The sequence below is a fragment of the Drosophila albomicans genome, chromosome 2R, assembly GCF_009650485.2.
Source record: "Drosophila albomicans strain 15112-1751.03 chromosome 2R, ASM965048v2, whole genome shotgun sequence".
NCBI classification, from domain to species: domain Eukaryota; kingdom Metazoa; phylum Arthropoda; class Insecta; order Diptera; family Drosophilidae; genus Drosophila; species Drosophila albomicans.
The window spans coordinates 33,892,490-33,913,604 of NC_047631.2; the positions used below are offsets into that span (position 1 = coordinate 33,892,490).

A 21,115-nucleotide genomic window follows, 5' to 3' on the forward strand; every position below is an offset into this window, starting at 1 on the left:
TAATACCAATTTTAATACATTTGATACAACACCTTAAAAGACTTACATGTATCTCATTAATATAAAAGATTTGCATTTAATAGCCTAATAAATGGTATACAAATATGAAATGATGAAAGATGAAGGAACAAATATTGAGAATTACTTGCTTTAATTCCCCTTAACTGTACTCGAAAGCCAATTCAACTGTGAGAGTTGCCTTTTGGCAATAAAGTTAATACCAATTAGTAATAGTTGTTTTTAAGAACAATTCTTATGCTATAAATGCAATACAAGAATTTGCTCTAAAGAGCCAAAACTGTTTTCAAAAGTCAATTCAATCTGGAGTTGTTTTCTCGCAGTAAAATATACATATATCAATTTTTAATAGTTCCTTCTAACTTGAATACGTTAATAGGCATTCTTTCATCTTAATGAACAAAAAAAGTTGCTTTTAATATGGCAATAAATGTAAAATTTAGAATTACATGCTTTAATTCCCATAACTTTACTCGAAAGCCAATTTTAATACATTTGATACAACACCTTAAAAGACTTACTTGCATCTCATTAATATAAAATACTAGCATTTAAAAGCCTAATAAATGGTATACAAATATGAAAAGATGAAAAATATTGAGAATTACATGCTTTAATTCCCACAAATGCACTCGAAAGCCAATTCAACTGTGAGAGTTGCCTTTTGGCAATAAAGTTAATACCAATTAGTAATAGTTGTTTTTAAGAACAATTCTTATGCTATAAATGCAATACAAGAATTTGCTCTAAAGAGCCAAAACTGTTTTCAAAAGTCAATTCAATCTGGAGTTGTTTTCTCGCAGTAAAATATACATATATCAATTTTTAATAGTTCCTTCTAACTTGAATACGTTAATAGGCATTCTTTCATCTTAATGAACAAAAAAAAGTTGCTTTTAATATGGCAATAAATGTAAAATTTAGAATTACATGCTTTAATTCCCATAACTTTACTCGAAAGCCAATTTTAATACATTTGATACAACACCTTAAAAGACTTACTTGCATCTCATTAATATAAAATACTAGCATTTAAAAGCCTAATAAATGGTATACAAATATGAAAAGATGAAAAATATTGAGAATTACATGCTTTAATTCCCACAAATGCACTCGAAAGCCAATTCAACTGTGAGAGTTGCCTTCTGGCAATAAAGTTAATGCCAAGTGCTGCCATATTTAACTAAGCAACAAACCAAATAACCGAATGTGAATGCGAATGCGAATACGAATGCATATGAGAAAGTCATTCAAAATTGCTGGCTGCGACAACAAAAGAGTTTCCGTTTTCCTGTTAGCATTTTGTTGATGACATTTTTCGAGCTTGTTGTTGTGTGGCATGTGCATAGTTTTCGGTTGCATTCCCAGTTCCAACTCCAATTCCAAGCACGTCTTTGGCGTCTAAAGTGTTACCCACTCGCAGGCAGGAGAAGAAGGAGAAACTTGCTGCTGTTGGTCAACATGTGGCACTCGTTAAATGCTAATTGCAGCATTCTTGTAACAGCTTTATGGGTTTTATGCCACTGCTGCTGCTACTGCTGTCCAACGGGGCGGATAACCGAGAGTGGCGCAACAGCAACAGCAGCAAGCAGCAATTGGCCCTGCTAATTGCGAGACGTAACTCGGTGCCGAAATTGATTTACAAAGTGGGTCAACTAAGTGAAATGCAAGCTGCATGGTTTAGCAGCCACAACAGCGCCACTTGGTGGCACACAGCTTGGCACCCAGTAAGGGAGCGAAAGGAAAGGGGATAGAAGGACCATCTAATCAAAAGCTAAACTGAACCACTTAATATCCGCGCATGAAAATGCCGCCAAAATGCCAACCAAGAGCAGCTGCACAACAGTATCATTTGGCCAACAATTTGGCACCGAAAAGCCAGCTCGAGTACTCGAGTTGCATGTTGCATGTTGCACGTTGTTGGTGTATTCATAACGTAACGAGCGAGTTTTCTCTATGCAAATGTCGGTTGAAAATACAGCCCACAGCAGTAGCGTCCATACCAATTTCATTATGGCAATGACACAACAGCTAAGCGACCTCGAAACTGGGAACAGTGAAGCTGGCCATCAGATAGGCATGCAAAATGTTATTCCGTACAATTTTTGGTGGCAAGTGGCAACAGCAACAGCAGACAGATGGCCACAACAGAACACAGAGGCAGAACCCGAATTGTGGCAACATCATTATGCTGCCAGAGGCGCAGTTGCGGCACAAGCTCATTGAAATGCAGTTTCAACTGACGTTTTCCCCCATTTTTGCATTTATCGTTTAGCTGGACACGATTCTTCTAATTACCAAAAGCGATGAGAAGATGCGATGCGGCGACTAATGCAGATTTTGGCTACACTTGTTCTGGGCTCTGCTCTTAAATTTCAGATACAATTTCAACGGCAGTTGGAGATTGATTTATGCCAATAACAACGCTGATGATGGTTGTTGTCCTTCAAAGGACATTACGTGCTCCAACGTTATGCAAATCGAGAAGGTAAAGGGACAACTCGTTCTCTCTGTTTGCCAGCTTATGGCTTCCGTTCGCTCTGTTCGTAGTCATTTTTTCAATTGTCATATTATTATTATGTTGCTTCGCTCCAGCGTACAATGGAAATGCATTTTGATTTGCCACTAATGGATGGAGAGAGAAAGAGCAAGAGTCAGAGCAAGAGTGAATCACAAGCGAGGGCAGGACTCATGAATTATGCATGTGAATGCATGGTCAGTCCTTAAAAGAAACTCTGACTTTAAATTTAAAGCAACTTCAGTAAACTTCAACAGCGAGTAAATTAATTAATTAACGAAGGGAATTTTCTTGCTGTTCTTTTAGGTGTCATACTGTTGCCGTTGCTCATTAATCAAAGCTGTTAAAAACTAATTTAATGCAGCTTAAATCAAAAGCAATTGTTGTTCCTTTGCTAGCACTTCCCATGTCATAATTACCACGGAGCAGAGGCGACTGGTCAGTGTGTGCAAACTGAATTTATCAGCTATGCAATCATTGGCAATAAATTTGCGCCCACTTCCTGCCGCCTCAGGCCAAAGGCCGATTGAGTCTCGACGATCCTTGGGGCATTTAAATGGCGCCGCTTATGCAGTGCAGGGCGAACATAAATCTTGGCGAAGCTCTAAGGTGCAGGAACAGATTACGAGTGGACTGCCCCTTTTGGTGGCCAAGCCAACTAACTTGGCCCACGCACGAAACTCTCTGTGCCTCGAGGCGTGTATTTCGACGCGCTTGCGTGTCTTCCTCGACCCTTTGCTTTTGCCTTTGTCGCAGTGTTGTTTTGCGTGCATTTCTATTTATGTGCATGGCATAAAGTTTAGTGCGCCATCAAAATAAGGAAAAAGGGAAGAAGAAAATGGAAACCGCAATGGGAACGCCGTCTGTGTGGCAAATAAACAGAGAGAGAGAGAGAAAGAAATTCACTTGCCGCTTCCTTTTGCTTTAGTTATTTTTACGCGCGCGCCTAAAAGTATGCACGCAATTTTTTCATTTCTACGTGCTGCTTCCTCTTCCGTCTGTGTTTATATATGTGGATGTGTGAGTGCCGCGAGCTGCGGTTTGTTTGCACACAAACATTTGAGTTGAGCTGCTCGCTTTTTGTGTTCGCACTAGCCGCGCATATAATTCTTGTATCTTTTATTTTGTTGCAGCAGCCTCTCGCCTTCTCTCTCTTTCTTTCGACACCTGTGCTACAACTTTGCTGCGGTTTTACAGGTGTTAATGTTTGTTATTTAGCCCGAGCCCGACGCGTGCTACGCGTGTCTGCAGTAGATAAAAGTAAATACGAATTAAAATGCACTCATATGAGAAGCGGCGACCCCAAGCTATGAGAATAAAAGGCAAACCACGCATTTCGTTTTCACATTTATATATATTCATTTATATATATATATATATATATTTTAAACACTTAAGATAGAGGAAGAGAGAGGGAGTCAGAGTGTGTATGTTTGTATATGTATATGTCGGTGTAAATGTGTGTGTGTGCGTGACGTCAGATCGTTAATATTATTATACTTAATACTTTAGCTTAGCTTAAGCACTACAAACAATTCAATTGATGTTGTTTCTGTTTACCGAATGAATCAACTAGAAATCAAAATTCACTTACAATCTAATTTACAATGATTTACTCCATAACATATTCGTATATTAAATCGCGTGTGTACTCTTAATTCTAGACCCAAAACTTAATACAGAAAATCAAACGACGAAATCTAATCTAATAATCAACATCACATTATATTTATTCTTGCGGTAATTCAGTTTTAATATTGAATAAAAAACCCATAAAAAGAAAATTAATTGAATGATAGTGATAAAAACTCTTATTGCCTCAACTTATTTATATAAATATTCAAATTGAAATTGACTCAAATGACATGTTGTCTATGTGTGGGTGTGTGTGTGTGTGTGTGGTACATTTGAGGTTTCAAATTTGCACTATGCTTTGGTTTCATTGAATTATTTACACAGAAACTACGCTCAACTATCCTTAAACTGTGTTGTTTGTTTGCAACTGGAGGGAAATGATAGAGAGAGAGTGAGAGAAAAGGGTTGAGAGGTAGGAATCGGGTTGGGATATGATGTTGTTTTTGTCACGCAACATGTTAGATTGTTGCTAATTGGATTTCGTTTTTCGTTTCGTTTCGCCACACACACACACACTAACACACTCACACAGTCGCACATGAAGCAAACATTTAAATAGTCGTAAATACTATATATAGTATTTAGTATAGAGCTGCTCTCTCCTCTTCTTCTTCTCTAGAATTTAACAGTTAATGTTAGATATGAATGTTTTTTGGTATGTATGTGTGTGTGTGTGTGAGGGAGTCGACACATTATTTGCACTAGATTTACCACATTTTCTATTCTGGCTTTTCGCTTTCCATTTTTCCATTTTTGCATCATTTCGGAATCGTTTCCTACACTTTGTTGATTGCCGTGGGAATCTCTCCTTCAGTTAATCCATTATCGATTATCAGCTATCGGTCTATCGGTTATCGCTTAGAAACTAAAGATATTACACTTAAAGTATACAAAATCACCATTTATGCTCTGCAATTGCAATTGAATTGAATTGAAAATCATTTTAAGAACTTTGGAATGCGTCCTTAGGTGAGTTCCGGACTGAGCAGCCACTGTCCGATGCGCGCCAGGATGATGGTAATGGTCAGCAATCGCAATAGATTGCTCTCCGCTTGTCCCGCTGCACTTCGCACTGTGGGGCAAACAAGCAGAAATTGTAGTGTCTGTGTTTCCTTTGTGTGTGTGTGCTTTGTGTGTGTCTGTGTTGTGTGTTCTCATTTGGCAATTTTACACATACCCAGGAGCATGGTCTCGCGATTGTCAATGATGCCGGGGCGTCGCTGTAGAACGCTCTCCTTGCCGCCCTTCCACAGCACCGGCGATATGCTGGCCAGGCACTTGACGCGCATGTCGCCATCGTGAAAGTGGCGCGGCTCCAGCTCCAGCTGCAGACCCAGCGTCGAGGTGATTAGTCCGTGTTTGTGCACGATGTCGTTGTATTTGTGCAGGAAGTGCTCATCCAGTATCTGCAAGGTAAGCCCAGACATGCACATTGTTCAGTTCACAGTTCTCGTTTCTCTGTCCTCTGTTCTATGGTAATATGTTTGTCCTCTACTCTGTCTCCCTCTTTCTTCCACTGTCTGTCCCCCGTTTTTATTTAGTTGAAAGCTAAACGATGTTCCACGTTATGCCCGCATTGCATTTTATTATTAAACACACGAACGACGTAACACACGGCGTATGGGTAACGACAACAAAGATGCGCTTCAGTCTCTTCTGATGGAGGGTGTGACAGACATGTCTGGCAAATGCTGCAGGGCTGCAAATGGTTCTTTTGTACGCAGCCCTGACCCCAAACGAATGAGTGAGTGAGTGAGGGGGGGAAAAAGAGCTCGTGTCTCAACTGAAGGTTACAATTACCAGTTCACTCAGACGCTTTATAATTCCTTCCTTTTAATTTGTGCTGCTGTCAGCAACTTGTAGGCGGGGCAGAGACAGGCTGTGTTGGCAGCCACTTGCCTCACACATTATGAGGCAGCAGTTACGTTATGTTGCAAGCGAAAAAATAAGAGTGAGAGAGCGAAGCGAAAGAAAAAAAATGAAGTCATTTGCGCAGACCCCGACGCAATAAATAACAAAAATACGGTGAGCAGATACAAAATGTGAAATGCTCAAATAAATAGCTTGAACTTTTTGCAGCTATATTGGATTTGAATTGAGTGCGGATTGAGCAAGTGAGGGGAAAAGTTGCCACTTGCCACTTTTGCGAGCGGAATTGTTGCCATTTGTTATGCGATTGGTTCGCCATTCTTTATGGCGTCCATAAAAATTACAAAGCTCTTGAATTCCAAAGTTGAAAGCAAGTTTAAAGGCATAAATTAAACGCGCTGTCTGCCGTCTTCTTCTTTTCGTTCTCGCTTTCTGTCTCTCTCACGGGCTGACAGAATAAACATGCTGCAGATGCCAGAGAAGCTGTCCTGCATGTCCTGACACAAAGCGAGGGAGGGAAGAAAGCAGAAAGCAGGGCAGGCTCTGTAAATTGAGGGCATTTAAAATGCCTATCGCATGCCAAGGATGAGAGATCGAGAACGAATGTTAAATAAAAGTATCCAAGGCATTTTGTGGGCAAACCGTAGAGAGCACAAAACAAACTAGAAGCACAAATTATAAGCTTTTTTCAGTCTCGAAATATTTCTAAATATTCGTTTACTCTGATGGACATTCATTATAAATAACACAAATAGCTTTTCCTCCTCTCTGTCTCTCGTTGCTTTCAATTGCAGTCTGCAGCTCAGCTCAGTATAAATACAAACAATGTTTTGTAGCAGTGAAAAGCTGCTAGACGAATGTTTTTCTGTTTTTGTCTATTTTATATTCTGGTTGTTTTATTTTCTCAGTAAGATGAGATGCGACCGAGATGTGAGCTGGGAATAGAATATCCCTATTGTCGTAAGGCAAATAAACCCGGGAAACGTGCCTAATCGCACTTATTGATTTTTCTCTCTCGTATTTATACAAAGTGGCCACAGGACAGGGACATCGCAAGGCCTACGCAACAGCGACTAGAGGTTAGATGCGGGAGGAGGCTGGAACATGGTAGAGTGAACTAACTTGTACCTTAACGGCTCGATTCACACAATTTGAGTACCATGTAGTCGTTGACTATAAAATGCAGTAAGGGACCACAGTCCCAAAGTTCAGCCTCGCTCTCTGTCTCTCTCTTTGCCATCAGGACACATCCCTTTCCCTTTCCCATTTTCCTTTCTCTTGCCCTGCTCCAGTTCGACAGCCGTTTCGTGTTCCGGCTACACAGTAGACGTGTAACGAGCTTTCAGCCAGATGGATGGCCCAGCTACACACCTACAGACAACTAACAACATGCCATAAACCATGCCAAGGCTTTGCCTATAGGCAGGCACCCCGGAGGGGAGGAGCAGAGGTTGTCTGTAAAGCCAAAAGCCTGGTCGGTTACATGATTTTTGCTCATGAAATAATTTCTACCACCTACATTGGCAGCTGTGCCAGGGATTCGGACAAGCCTCCCAACCACTCCTTCCCTTCCTTTTCTTCATTCCCTGTCCCTCTCCTTGCTCTTCTTTTTACTGCCTTGTTGCTCCACCTGCCGCGGTCCATTGTTTGCTGCGTTGTTAGGAGCTTAAATATTTACTGTATGCATAATTTCAACATTTTTTGTTTGGGGCCAAACTTCGCTTCGCCCTTTCTCCCCCCTCTGATTAGTATGGACGCGTTTGAGCGCAAAAAGGCATAAAATGAACACACACTCCCCCAAAAGAAAAAAAAACGAATAAAAAGGTAAACTAGAAAGGTGGCTGAGCACACAGACTTACCGGTTGCTCATTGACGAACCATTGCAGATGCGAGGCGGGATGTGATTTCCCCGATGTGCAGTTTAAGCTGAGATATTCTCCGATTTGATACTGATACTGTTGTCCCCTTATATGAGGTCCGTCACGTGGCAAAACTGAAAGTGCATTTAAAACACATTAGACATTAGAATTAGCGAACAATAATAATAATAATAATAATACGAGTGCCATAAATAAGCGTTCTGTTGACATTCAACGTAATCCTATTGTGAGGTCTATTAATTAGTTTTCTATTTACGCTGCTGGCTGCGCGCAGATAAAAGTATTTGTAAAGCCATGTTAAGCAAATACAGTCGACCCGCTTCCATTTTCAATATTGAGACCACTTTCGCACACATGCATATGCATGTTGCATATATAAATTCATTTTTCGGGGCCCTCCAATATTCCCATTCTCCACTCACAGACAGTCAACTGGCAGCTGAGTGGGTCGAAAGTGCACAAAAATGAAAATTAAACGAGTAAAAAGCTGCAGTTGAGTGTGCTAGACTGTGAGATACTCGATACTTAAAAATATACCAAACTTATATACCGAAATATACGAAATACGAAAATACTACAATATACCGAAATATATATACGAAAAATACTACAATATACCGAAGAAAATATTTAGTATATCTATAAAGTACCTGCTACACATTTGCAACAAAACCATATTCTAAAAATATACTAAATTAATATACCGAAAAATACTAAATTATATTTTGTATATCGATGTAGGACAAGTTACGCATGTTGAATAAAACAATATTCAAAAAATAAACAAAAAATAATATACTGAAAAAATACTACAATGTACCGAAGAACATATTTGGTATATCTGTAAAGATCCTACTACACATTTTCAATAAAACCATATTCTAAAAATATACTAAATAAATTAATATACCGAAAATACTAAATTATACTTGGTATATAGATGTAGGTCAAGCTACAGATGTTGAATAAAACAATATTCAAAAAATATACCAAATTAATATAGCGAAATAATACAAAAATATACCGAAGACCCCAGTAACCTATTTTCAATAAAACCATTTTCTAAAAATGTACCAAACTAATATACTGAAAATACTAAAATATACCGAAATCTATATTTAGCCTTCCTTCAACAATTTGTATCTAAACTAGGGTTTTAGGAATCAAAATACTGTAACCTCCTCCTGCCTGTTACATTTATTTCCTGCAGCCACAAAGTTATAGTACACTTCTACCTCATAGCGTAGCAGTATAAACACACATATATACAATAAATAAAAAATAACACTAATACTACACAAAATATGCTGTGCATGGCCTGGCTGCGGAAATATCCATTAAAATGGCATTTCAACTTATAAATCGCCGGCTTGGACCAATGGCCATAACCTTTTTTTTGGTATACCAGGCGAACCTTCCTTCTACCTTCTACCTTCACCATCTCCCAACCCCAACCTGTGTTGTGAAATTTACGTATTCCCTTTGTAACTGCAGATGTACATGGCTCTCGGTTTTAACAACATGCATGTATGAATACGTGTCTATGTCGAAGTATGGCGCAGAGCGCAAAAACTGAGAGCAATAAACGATAAAAATACACACGGACGTGGAATTACAGCAGTGTTCACTGTTCACAGTATACAGAATACAGTTTACAGTAAAACCCCTGTTATAGAACCCAAGCTTATAAATGGCATTTTAAAAGCCTTTCAAATGCATTGCAAACAACTCAGCAGGCGGCATAAAACAACGCTGGAAATTTTCCTCAACTTTTTGTGTTCATTGTTGTTGTTGTTGGCAAACGAAATGAAAATATGAAGAAATTTGTACCCGAACTGCCAAATAATTGCAATTTAATTCTCTCTGTTTCACGCGCACTACTTTAATCCATAAATTCTTGAACTAACGAAATTTTTACCCGAAATACGAAATAATATTAACATTATTCTTTCTCTTAAATTCTTCAACTAAAGAAGAATTTAGAGAGGTAGTTTAAAATATTTTTTTATAGTTTCGGAATGCACTTTCAACTATTTATTGCATTCCTTTTTGAAAGCATTAACGCTGAGTTATGTGCGTCGGGGAAAAAGTGCAAAATATTTTAATACCAATTAAATGAAGCTTCGCACGATAAATAAAATATGAAGTTCATTTATGCAATATGCTGTAAAAAATACAACTAAAAATGCATATGAAGAATGTAAACATAAACGAGAAACAGCCAAGCGAAAAAAATATAGTACACAAATAAACATGGTTAACCGATGTGACACAAGAAAAGAACACATACATTGAAATTTGAATTGTTGTAGGAAATGTATGTACAATGAATGCATGTGTGTGTGTTGTGGTGAGTATTTGTTTACAAATTCAATATTTGTCAGTAATTGCAGTGGAAATTTTTGTGAAAATATTTGCAGGATATTGGTCAGAGAGAGCGAGAGCGAGTTTGTTAGGTAATGTTTTACACAGCACCGAATATGGAAGTAATAAATTCAGGGGGAGGAAAGAGAAGACAAAGCTCTTTACTTACATACAATATCCATGCGACCCTCGCCCTGTACAGATGAGAAATTTGGCGCCTCGGCGGAGATTTCACAGCGATAGAGACCCGTCGAGTTGAGGGTGAGGCCACGAAGCAGCACGCGACTGGCGTCGGATAGTTCCTCCTACAAGGGGGAGAGGAGACAATGTTAGCTAGGGACAAGGCAAAAAGCATTTCGATAGGCGGTTACTTACAATCACGCGCACGCCATCCACGCGATAGCTGGTCTTGGGCGGGCGGGTCTTTGGCACATAGCGATAGAACTCCTCGTTGTCCTTGTACCATTTGATGGCATACAGCGCCTCGCCCTCCTCCTGCGGCTGTTCCTCCTCATCCTCCTCCTCCTCGCTCGCCTCGTATCTATCCTCGCGCTCAAACTCTGGCACATACGCCACCGAACCGCTAGAGGCGACACTTCCACCGCCACCGCCCGTCGAGTGCTGACCTCCGCCATTGTGTATGCTGGCGCCGACACGGCCGCCCAAATATCCGGATGCCGCACTGCCCCGATAGACGCTGTGGCCGTACGGCGACTGCTGCGGCAGAGGCGGACTGTGACCTCCGTCTGTCTGGCTCTGATACTGTCTCATCGCCTGCGGCTGATGCTGCTGACGGCGCTGCAGATGCTGTCGCTGGCTGTTCTGGTTCTGACTCTGACTCTGATGCTGCATGCGACGATACGTCGACTGCCGATGGTCGACATCCGTGTCCATGTCCACGTAATGAGCATCGCCATTATGCGGATATCGATCTCGACCGTATTCCCTTTCCCTGTCTCTTTCTCTGTCTCTGTTCCGATCGTGTTCGCGCTCACGATGCCCCTCGTTGGTCATGTGTGGTCCGTGGGTGCGATTCAGTTCGTATTGGCACTCGAGGAAGGCTGATTCACCGCGCATCTTATACGCGGGTATGGAGACCTTGATCATGCGCAGCCCCAAAGCGAAACCTGAGAGAGCGAGGATAATTGTTAGTCAATTGCAATGCAAGTTTGTGTGAAATAAATACACGAAAAAGTGGCAGCCAGCATAACATATGTGAAAAAGGATGCGCGCATTGTCCTGGCGAAATACGTTGGCCATTTTTAAATCGACCAACGAACGGACTTCCCTTGTTTTATTATCCAATAGCTGCGCAGCTCGTAAATATTCATAAATGAGTGCGTAATCGGGCTTAATCCTTTGTAAAATTATGACGCCGGTTGCCACATCGCACATCCTGGCCACAAATTACGCAGCCAGCGAGCATGGGCAAGGGCTGTGCTACAGGATATTGGCCCCCATTTCCTCATCTAACCTTTACATCAGCAGAGCAGAGAGAAGAGGGGAGAGGAGAGGACGTGCTCATACAGCGTTAAATTAGAAAACCAGCTCAACATTTTGCCTCTTTAATATAAATATTTTAATAGCCAGCACACACAAAACTGGACTGAATGCCTGGCTATTAAGTTAAAGCCAACTTCATTTCATCGACATAAACTGGGGCAATTTGGAGCGTTGCCAAAGACCAAAGAGATGCTCAGTCAGTCAGTCAGTGAGTTGCTTCAGTTGCTTCTTTCAGGCAGCGAAATTCATTTGGATTAATTAGATTGGACATTAATAAGCCACGTGCATATTTTATGACAACAATTAACATTATTTGGCATGTAAGCGCGAAACGAGAAAGCGAAAGGGGGAATGGGGAATGCAAAGGAGGCCTTTATGGCCAAATATGTAATTAAATTGATAATTTCAACGAGCCAAGGAATGAGCTGTAGCTGCTCTTCGCTCTCCGCCTCTTCTCTTCTCTTGCGACTTCAAAGTCGCCTACGTAATTTTAATAAAATTATACAGCTCGTCCGTGTGCCACAAAACAAGCACAATACTCCACCGAGTGGGAGGAGAGATAAGAGATGGGAGTCAGGAGAGACCGTAGAGACGTAGAGCAAGTAGCAGCTGTCTTTGTCTGTGATATATACACCCACAGTATGTACTCGTTATAAAGAACACAAAGCAGCAGCGCTGACAATGCAAACACATGTCATTTTGGCTACATTACAAAGTGTCTTAATATTAATTAAAAGCAGCAAAGCTTGCACGCAACCACCAACAACAACAACAACGAGAATGACAACGACAATAACAACTACAGCAAATGCGAGGAACAAAAGCAAAGCCAGCAAAAAAGAAGCAGGAGGACAATAAGCATGAGGTACACTATGGTACTGTGGAACACATAGAAGAGGAAACAAGTAAGAAAGCTACAGTCGACTGTGCTCGACTCTGAAATACCTGCTACCCATTTAAATTAAAGAAAAATATACCGAATTAATATACCACAAAATACTAAAAATATACTAAAGGCTATATTGTATGTACTTATGTATATAGTACTACATTTAAATTATACCATTTAAAATTTTAAATTATAGCAAATTAATATACCACAATATACTACAAATATACTAAAGGCTATATTTGATGTACTTATGTAATACTGCATTCAAATTATACACTTTAAAATTTAAAAATATACCAAATTAACATACCAAAGATTCTAAAAATATACCAACGGCTATATTCGTTTAATATATACTATTTTAAATATTAAAATATATCAAATTAATATACCACAAAAATACTGCCCACTGTGAATAAACGCAAAAATATACCAACTTAATATACCGGAAAATACTAAAAATATACTAAAGGCTATATATTCGATGTACTTATATAATACTACATTCAAATTATACCATTTAAAGTTTTAAAATATACCAAATTTGGTATATTGCCTAAGATACTAAAAAATATACCAGCGGCTATATTTGGTATATTTATATAGTACTAAAAGTACGTTTAAAATATACTATTTTAAATATTAAAATATATCAAATTAATATACCACAAAAAATACTACCCATTGTGAATAAACGCCAAAATATACCAAATTAATATACCACAAAATACTAAAAATTTACTAAAGGCTATATTCGATGTACTTATATAATATTACATTAAAATTATACCATTTAAAATTTTTAAATATACCAAATCAATATGCCAAAGATACTAAAAGCTATACCAGCGGCTGCTTGGTATATTTATATAGTACTAAAAGTACGTTTCAAATATACTATTTTAAATATTTAAATATATCAAATTAATTAATATACCACAAAAATACTAAAAATATACTACAGTACATATTTGGTACATTGATGTAGAATATATTCTATATTCTATATGTATATTCCTTATAGGGTCAGAGATGCCTTTTGCTGCCTGTTACATACATTTCATGGAGGCTACTCTATGGGTAGCGGGTATAAAAAGGTTAGCAAAATGTTACTCGAGGCAGTTGCCCCACTGTGCACTAAAATGCTGCTCAAGGAATGACTATGACATAAAAATGCTCCCACACACACATACACATTCGCATATCGCTCGGACATATCGCATGTCTGTGCTGCTGTTGCCGGTGCTTTTTGCCACAGCTGCACCTCAATTGATTATTTTTGCTGTGGCCCTTCTTCTTGCCCCAGCACTCAGATATTTATGGAAATCGTAAGCGTACTTTTAGGTAAATTGAATATGCATAAACAGGTGGCAAGCGTGGCAACATCAGGGAGTGATGCAGCATGAAGTAACATCATTAAGTATGCATGATAATTTCTTTCATTAACGCATATTTAAACAAGCTAGTCCCAAGGGAGACGCTCCTCTCTCCAGTCTCTAGTCTCTAGTGAAGGAACTCCTCTGACTGTGGTCCTCCCACCTTTGTTGCCTTTGGTGTCCTGGCTTCACTTCAAATTGAACGTTTAGCATAATTCGATAAAATTGGCAAACAAAGTGAAGAGCGCGGTGAACGTTAAAAGGTGGAGAGTAGAAAGTAGAAACGCAAACAAAGGCAAGAGCGAACGCAGATTACGACAAGAGCCCGTGAAATAGGTTAAACCATCCAGGCAGTAACATTTCAGCGGATCTGGTCTGCAATGCATAATGAAGCACATCATTAGAAGATAAAAACACCGGCCTAAAAATCTATCGAAGCGGCGTCGGACACCGAAAATCCCGCGTCGTTCTCTGACATGGACACCCTGAAAGGGGCTCAACATTACACCGCTAATGAGTTCCTCGCTCTTTGCAGCAATTATGCGGCACCAGCAGCAGACCCAAGCAACAACAACAACAACGAGAACAGAAAGAAAAACTTTCCGTTATCTGGCAAAACGTTTAACGTGGAAATTTGCTGGCAGTGTCGGGAACAAAGCGTATCGGTGGAAAGTTCTACGAGAAAACTGTCAAACTGTTGGAAACACAAAAACAAACGTTGTCAGAGGCAATCGGAAACGCAGCTCATTAAGAACCTCTCTCCCTACTGGGTTGATTGTTGTTGTTGTGGAAATTCAAGTGTCTAGACTTCATTAAAATGTACATCTATCACACCATTCCATTCCACTCTCTATGCATAATTATGAGGTATTGACATTTTTAATTCGTGTTTAAAAAACAATTAGTGCCTGTGCTTTGCTCTCCTCAACCTCGGCCTCGAGGGGCAGCAAAAGTTGCTAAACTTTTGCTCAACTGAAACTGAAAGTGAAGTTCATTACGCGTCTCGGGCCTTGTGCTAAATAAGCAAAGAATTCTATTAAAAAAAAAGAGAAGGAGAAGGAAAATATGAGAGCAAGGTTCGTGGAAAAAAAAAGCTAAGCGAAATTGTAATGAAAAAGCCTTTGGGTTAGTTTGCAGTAAGCGAGCAGCAACAAAGGCGATGCAAGAGACCGCGTTTATATTCCATAGAGAAACAGCCACGACAACAGCAACAGCAACAGCAACAACAACAACAACAAAAAGTGTGCAACAGTTTTGAAGCGAGCTCAAAGGCAACACACACACACAATATCAGATGCAAACACACACACTCTCTTGGTGCTCTTATACTCGTATAGCAGACAGACGATACTCATACGCCCCGTTGCAGCGCGCGATTGCGTGTGCATTTTTGTTTAGCGCCACCACAGCGTCAACAACAGCAGCAACAACAACAAACAAATCTGTGCAAGCGCTTCTGATGTATTCAAGTTGACACAAATCTGGCGCAAATCCGCACACAAACAAAAAGCGACAGCGACAATGCAACTTTAAGCGAGTCTGACATGACGAGCGAGCGTTGCAAGTGCACCGCTTACGTCACTGAGCATGTGTGTTGGTGTGTGTGTGTGTTGGTGGAACACTGAGAAAAAGTACTCATGACTTTTAGGAAAAACATTTATGAATAAAATAGCAAGCATGACAGCAGAAAAGAAGCTGAAACAAGCGACTGACGAGCGACGAAATTAAAAGCGAAATAACAGAAAATATTATTTACCCGAACAAAGGGGGAAATTGCGTAAGTGTGTGTGCGAGCGTGTGTGTGTGTGTGTGTGGAAGGGGGAATGGAAAACTTTCATTGTTGTTTTAAGCTGACTCGTAATTGAAAAAGTAATAACAATAACAGCAGATACAGCAGCAGCAGCTACACAACTGTGATGAGCTCAGCACAAAACATATGTTCATGCCACGGGGCGTATGTGTAATTTGTTGTGTATGCCCGCGTGAGTGCGGAGTGTGTTCTCCCACTTTAAGGCGATTCATTTGAACCCATTTAGGATTAAATAATACCCTAATGTGCAGCAGCTTCCCGCATGCAACCTGCTCAACATTCTACGCTCTCTCTTCTGTTACACAAAACCGAACCGAAGCGAAGCAGGACATTGGACGCAGGACGCAGGACGATGAATAGAACGTGCCATCGGGTGGCACGTTCGACAAACAATTTGCTGACGTTGCATAAAACTAGCTAACGCCGCTTCTCTGTTGCCAATGAGTTAAGAGGATGCTGAATGCAGCACCTGCTGCAATTCCTCATCAGTTCAGTTTTCCCCTCTCCCTCTCCCCATTCCCCAGCTGCTTTGACTGATTTGTGTTGCGTGTTGTGTGTGAGCTCAGTGTATGCACTTTAAGTACGATTACATATTTGCAAAATGAAATGGAACTTATTGCAATGGCAGCTGCAACTCCCTCAGCTGTGTGCCACATATATCGACTGATTTCTTTAGGGAACACAGCACACACATTTCGCATGCCACATGGCGCATGCCACATGACACAGGCAGAGGCCGAGGCAACATGCGTGTGTGGCGTTAATTTAGAAGCATCGACTTTCAATTGGGCCAACTTGAAACCCAAACTGACAGCTCGCTCAACAGGCGGCCGAAAATTCTATTAAAAATGATCATGTTTTATTTAAAATCTACTGCAAAATGTGTCCTCCGCAATGGTGGAGGAGAGAGGAGAGGAAAGAGCAGAGGCAGAGGCAGGTGAATACCTGACTTCGTTCTGGCTGGCTTATTTGTATGCGCGCTGCGTGTCGCATACACAGGAAAAATAACCGAAATAAGCGAAACGAGCAAACTTTGGGAGGTAGAAGAGGCAAGGCAAAGGGGTGCAGGGTTGCCAGGGGGGGTGCCAATGGGCTGCACGCACGCAGAGACAACCATGTGTGTGTTTGTTGGGTGTGTGTGTGTGTATTGAGGTGTTAAAACGCCACAAGTGACTTTGTTCAGCAGTTACAATTTGCTTTTTATTGACTTGGAAGGTGTCGAGACTCCCGCATCGTGTCGCTCCCTAGTTTCTCCCTTCCCTGCTTTCCCCCCCACCCCTTTAACCGCCCTTCAATTGAGCATACTTTTTTTCGCACTCACCTTGTAGCAAACAGCAAATGAGCACAATAATGGATATATCGTTTATGTGTTTCATATTTATGGCATAATAATCCCATACGCTCCTCTAATGATATGTCGCTGTCGCCCTTCCTTTTGCGTTATGGGCGTGGCTTGCTTGGATTAAGCTCGACTTCCAATTTAAAGTTTTCTCTGATTTCTCTTTGTAAGCTGTTTTTCCGATGCCGATTTAAGTGATTTTCTCTCTCCTCCGTTTTTGTTTCTTTTTGATAGTTCGTCGGATTTAGTTTTTGTGCCTTTTGTTTATGGCTTTTGTTGGCAATGTTGTTTACTTTACTTTACTTTTGTTTTCGTTTCTCTCTCTTAGTTTTGTTTGTTCTTGTTGTGCTTATTACATTGCACAAGTTTTCGCATAAATTTCGGCCTGTTGCCGTTCACAATTGGCTTAGTTGAGAGGAGCTTCAAGTCCAGGTCCCATGTGTGTGGGCATCTGCAACTGTCTCATTAAATGCGAGTCAAAGTCTGGAAAAAAAATAAGAGAGAGAGAATAACACAAATGAATTCAATTTGAAGTTGTATAATTTATGCAAATGCATTGTCATCTGGCACCAACGCAAACAAAAATAATCTTCAAAAAGAATCGGCGAATTATTAATACGAAAAACAAATCAATTGAAATTCTGATTTCCTCTAAACATTTTTGCCTTTAAAACACGAGTTCATAAGCAGCTTTTTCTGGGGGATTTTTAATAAATTTCAAGTACTTCTCGTTACATTTCTATGTAGTGAATTAAAGAAGCATAAAGAACATCTGTCTCACAATACAATCAAATGATTTTGCTTCTGTTCTTTTCTGTTTTTTTTTTTGGCCACCGAGCAAACGAACAATTGTTATTGATTTTCATGAGCAGTTCAAGGACTCTTTCGGGAATTGCTTCCTTGTCGACGACAGAAAATAGAAAGAGCCGAGACTTTGGCTTGACATTTGCGACAAGTAAAATATTCATTCATATATATGATATGACCAAAAGACGTTGTGTAATTATGTGACAGTTATGTGTTTTGTGTTTTGTGTGTGTTGTCAATGAATTCATCAAAATTAACTTGATTGCAGGCGATTTGTCCATAAATAAACTGCTAAATATCAAAGCCGAATATAAAGCGTGGCACGCAACAAACTGTGGCACTTTGCGTGCCTCCAATTTGAACTGTGATATTTCACAATGCTGCATTCGTTGGAAACTCGAATCAAAGCAAAGCAAAGTCGCAAATCGCCTTAGCAATATATAAATATGTATGTGAAGGAATATCAAATGTTCGTTCGCTCTCTCAAGAGCTCATGAAATGTGCATAAATCCGCCGCACAAGGAAAGAACGAAACGAAACGAAACATTTGGCGGCGGCGGCTTTATGCGACCTTTAATGAAATACGAATCAGAATCAGAAGTAATCATAAAACGAAAAAACGTGGCATAGCGAAGCAAATGTAAACGCCAAATAAACTGTGACAAAGTCGTTGCTCTGCCTGCCATCTCCCCTCTCCCTCTCTGCCTCCTCTCCGCCTGTGCCTCATTCTTTTCACATTTCGCAACTGAAACTTTTTTGATACTTTTTGTCCACAGTTGCAGATGAATTTGCCTGTTTCTGCTCTGCTCTGTTCTGTTCTGTTCTCTGTGCCCCGGCGCGACATTATGCGCAGTTGCTGCAAAGTTTGTCGAGTCCTTTGCATACACTTTGCTCCGGGTATTGCCAATTTGCTGCCGACTCTATAAACTATTGAATTGATAGTGTGTCAGTTGATAGAGAGAGAGAATTTATAACTGATCAGATCGCTAGCAAATAAAAAGTGTCGCTGAACAAATGACTTCAATCAAGAAGTAGTAAAAACAAATAAGAAAGCTACGGTCGAGTATTCCCGACTGTGAGATACCCGATATTGAATACAAAACAGTGCAGTATTAATTTGAAAATATTCTAAATTAATCACAAAAATACTAAAAATACCAAAGACCATATTTGCTGTATTTAATATATAAAATATACCGTTTTAAATTTAAAATATACCAAATTAATATACCGCAAAAATACTAAAAATACCAAAGACCACATTTTGTATATTTATATGGTACATTCAAAATATACCATTTTAAATTTAAAATATACCATAAAATACTGAAAATATACCAAAAGTTACATTTGGTATATTAATATAGTAATACATTAAAAATATACCACATTGTCAGCTAAAGTAACTAAGAAGGACTTTAAAATATGCCAAATTAGTATACCACAAAATACTGAGAATATACCAAAAGTTTTATTTGGTATACTTATATAGTAATACATTAAAAATATACCAGATTGTCAGTTAAAGCAACTAAGAAGGACTTTAAAATATGCCAAATTAGTATACCACAAAGTACTGAGAATATACCAAAAGTTTTATTTGGTATACTTATATAGTAATACATTAAAAATATACCAGATTGTCAGTTAAAGCAACTAAGAAGGACTTTAAAATATACCAAATTAGTATACCACAAAATACTGAATATATACCAAAGGCTATATTTGGTATATTAATACAGTAATGCGTTAAAAATATACCAGATTGTCAGTCAAAGAAACTAAGAAGGGCTATAAAATATACCAAATTGGTGTACCACAAAATATTAAAAATATACCAAAGGTAATATTTGGTATACTAATATAGTAATACATTAAAATTATACCAGAATGTCAGTCGAAGCAAATAAGAAGTTTATAGAGTCGAAAGTGCATCCTTCTGCCTTCTACATTCGTTTCCTGCACTCACTAAGTTATAATACCCTTCTGCACTATGGGTAGCAGGTATAAAAAAAGTTTGCAAGAGTATTTGATGTGCTGCTTTTTGCTGAATAGCTGCGCTTTCTTCAATTTTATGCCGTTTCTACGGCGTTCGCAATTGTTTTTGTTGCTATCTCGAGTTGAAAGCGCTGCGCCTGCGATTATGCAGCAAAAACTTTGCCAGCTCCAGTGCCAGCGACGTCATTTTGCATTGCAAAGCGCGGGCAACTCAAATTGGGTTGCTCGACGACGTTGCTGGCGAAGCGACGAAAGTTTCTGAATTGACGGCATGACTGAATGCATAAGGGGCCAGCGCAAAGAAACACAAACTAGATAGAGAGAAAGAGAGGTAGAGAGGAGGTGAATGGAGTTCTGTACAGTTAGTGGAAATCTGCGTTAATGCAGCTAGCAGCATTTTTCCGCTGCATTTTGCCGCAAAGTTGGCTAATTTTTAAGTTGTTTAAATATGTGCAAACATCGCACGACAAATGTAATTCGTCTTTGCCTCGGTTTGTGCAGTTGAAGTTCGCAATTCGGATTGAGGTTTTTGTTTTTGGGGTTTGAGGTTGGTCCATGGAAAATGCGAAAATTCTGTGCGATTGCCTCGTTTGCTGGCTGGCGAAAAGTTTTCTAGTTTTGTCTGACGACGATATTAGAATGCAGTTTCCATTCCCACAAACAACTGCGACTGCGACGACTGCGGCTGCAGTATTTGCTTTTTGTCTCATGTCCTATTCAAGCTCATCTCTCTGTCTCTCTTTCTCGCTTTCTCACTTTGCCTACAACTCTATCTCGCTCTTTGTCTCTATTAACAACTTTGTTGTGGTTGTCGCTGACTCTGCTGCCGCTGCTGCTGCAGCAAAAAGTTATTAAAGCTGCAGCCGCACTTTATTATTGTGAAACAAACAGAGCAAAAACAAGCAACAGCATCACGAACTCGATCAACTTGTCCCTTTGGCTTTGGCCTGCTGCAACGACTCGAACTCGGAGTTGTTTATCTTTCAGATTGTTGTACAAACTTTTTGGGGTCATGTGTTTTCAGAGTCTCTTTGCTCTTTGCTCTTTACTCGTTGCTATCACTTATGGCTCTGCAATTGTCTGGCTTTGGCCAAAGATGATGACAA

At 39.7% G+C, this 21,115-nt stretch overlaps 1 protein-coding gene across 1 annotated transcript in view; it reads right to left on the reverse strand.

Moving 5' to 3' along the window:
- Positions 1-3,934: 3,934 nt before the first annotated feature.
- LOC117573791 (uncharacterized) overlaps positions 3,935-21,115 on the reverse strand; it is a 46,935-nt gene continuing 29,754 nt past the window's right edge. The window contains exons 2-7 of the mRNA XM_034257198.2: positions 17,187-17,687; positions 10,660-11,411; positions 10,454-10,589; positions 7,900-8,033; positions 5,349-5,577; positions 3,935-5,243 (exon numbers count right to left, since the gene is read on the reverse strand). Of these exons, the coding sequence (XP_034113089.1) occupies positions 5,137-5,243; positions 5,349-5,577; positions 7,900-8,033; positions 10,454-10,589; positions 10,660-11,411; positions 17,187-17,241 (1,413 nt within the window). The 5' untranslated portion in view covers positions 17,242-17,687 and the 3' untranslated portion in view covers positions 3,935-5,136. The remainder of the gene's footprint in view (positions 5,244-5,348; positions 5,578-7,899; positions 8,034-10,453; positions 10,590-10,659; positions 11,412-17,186; positions 17,688-21,115) is intronic.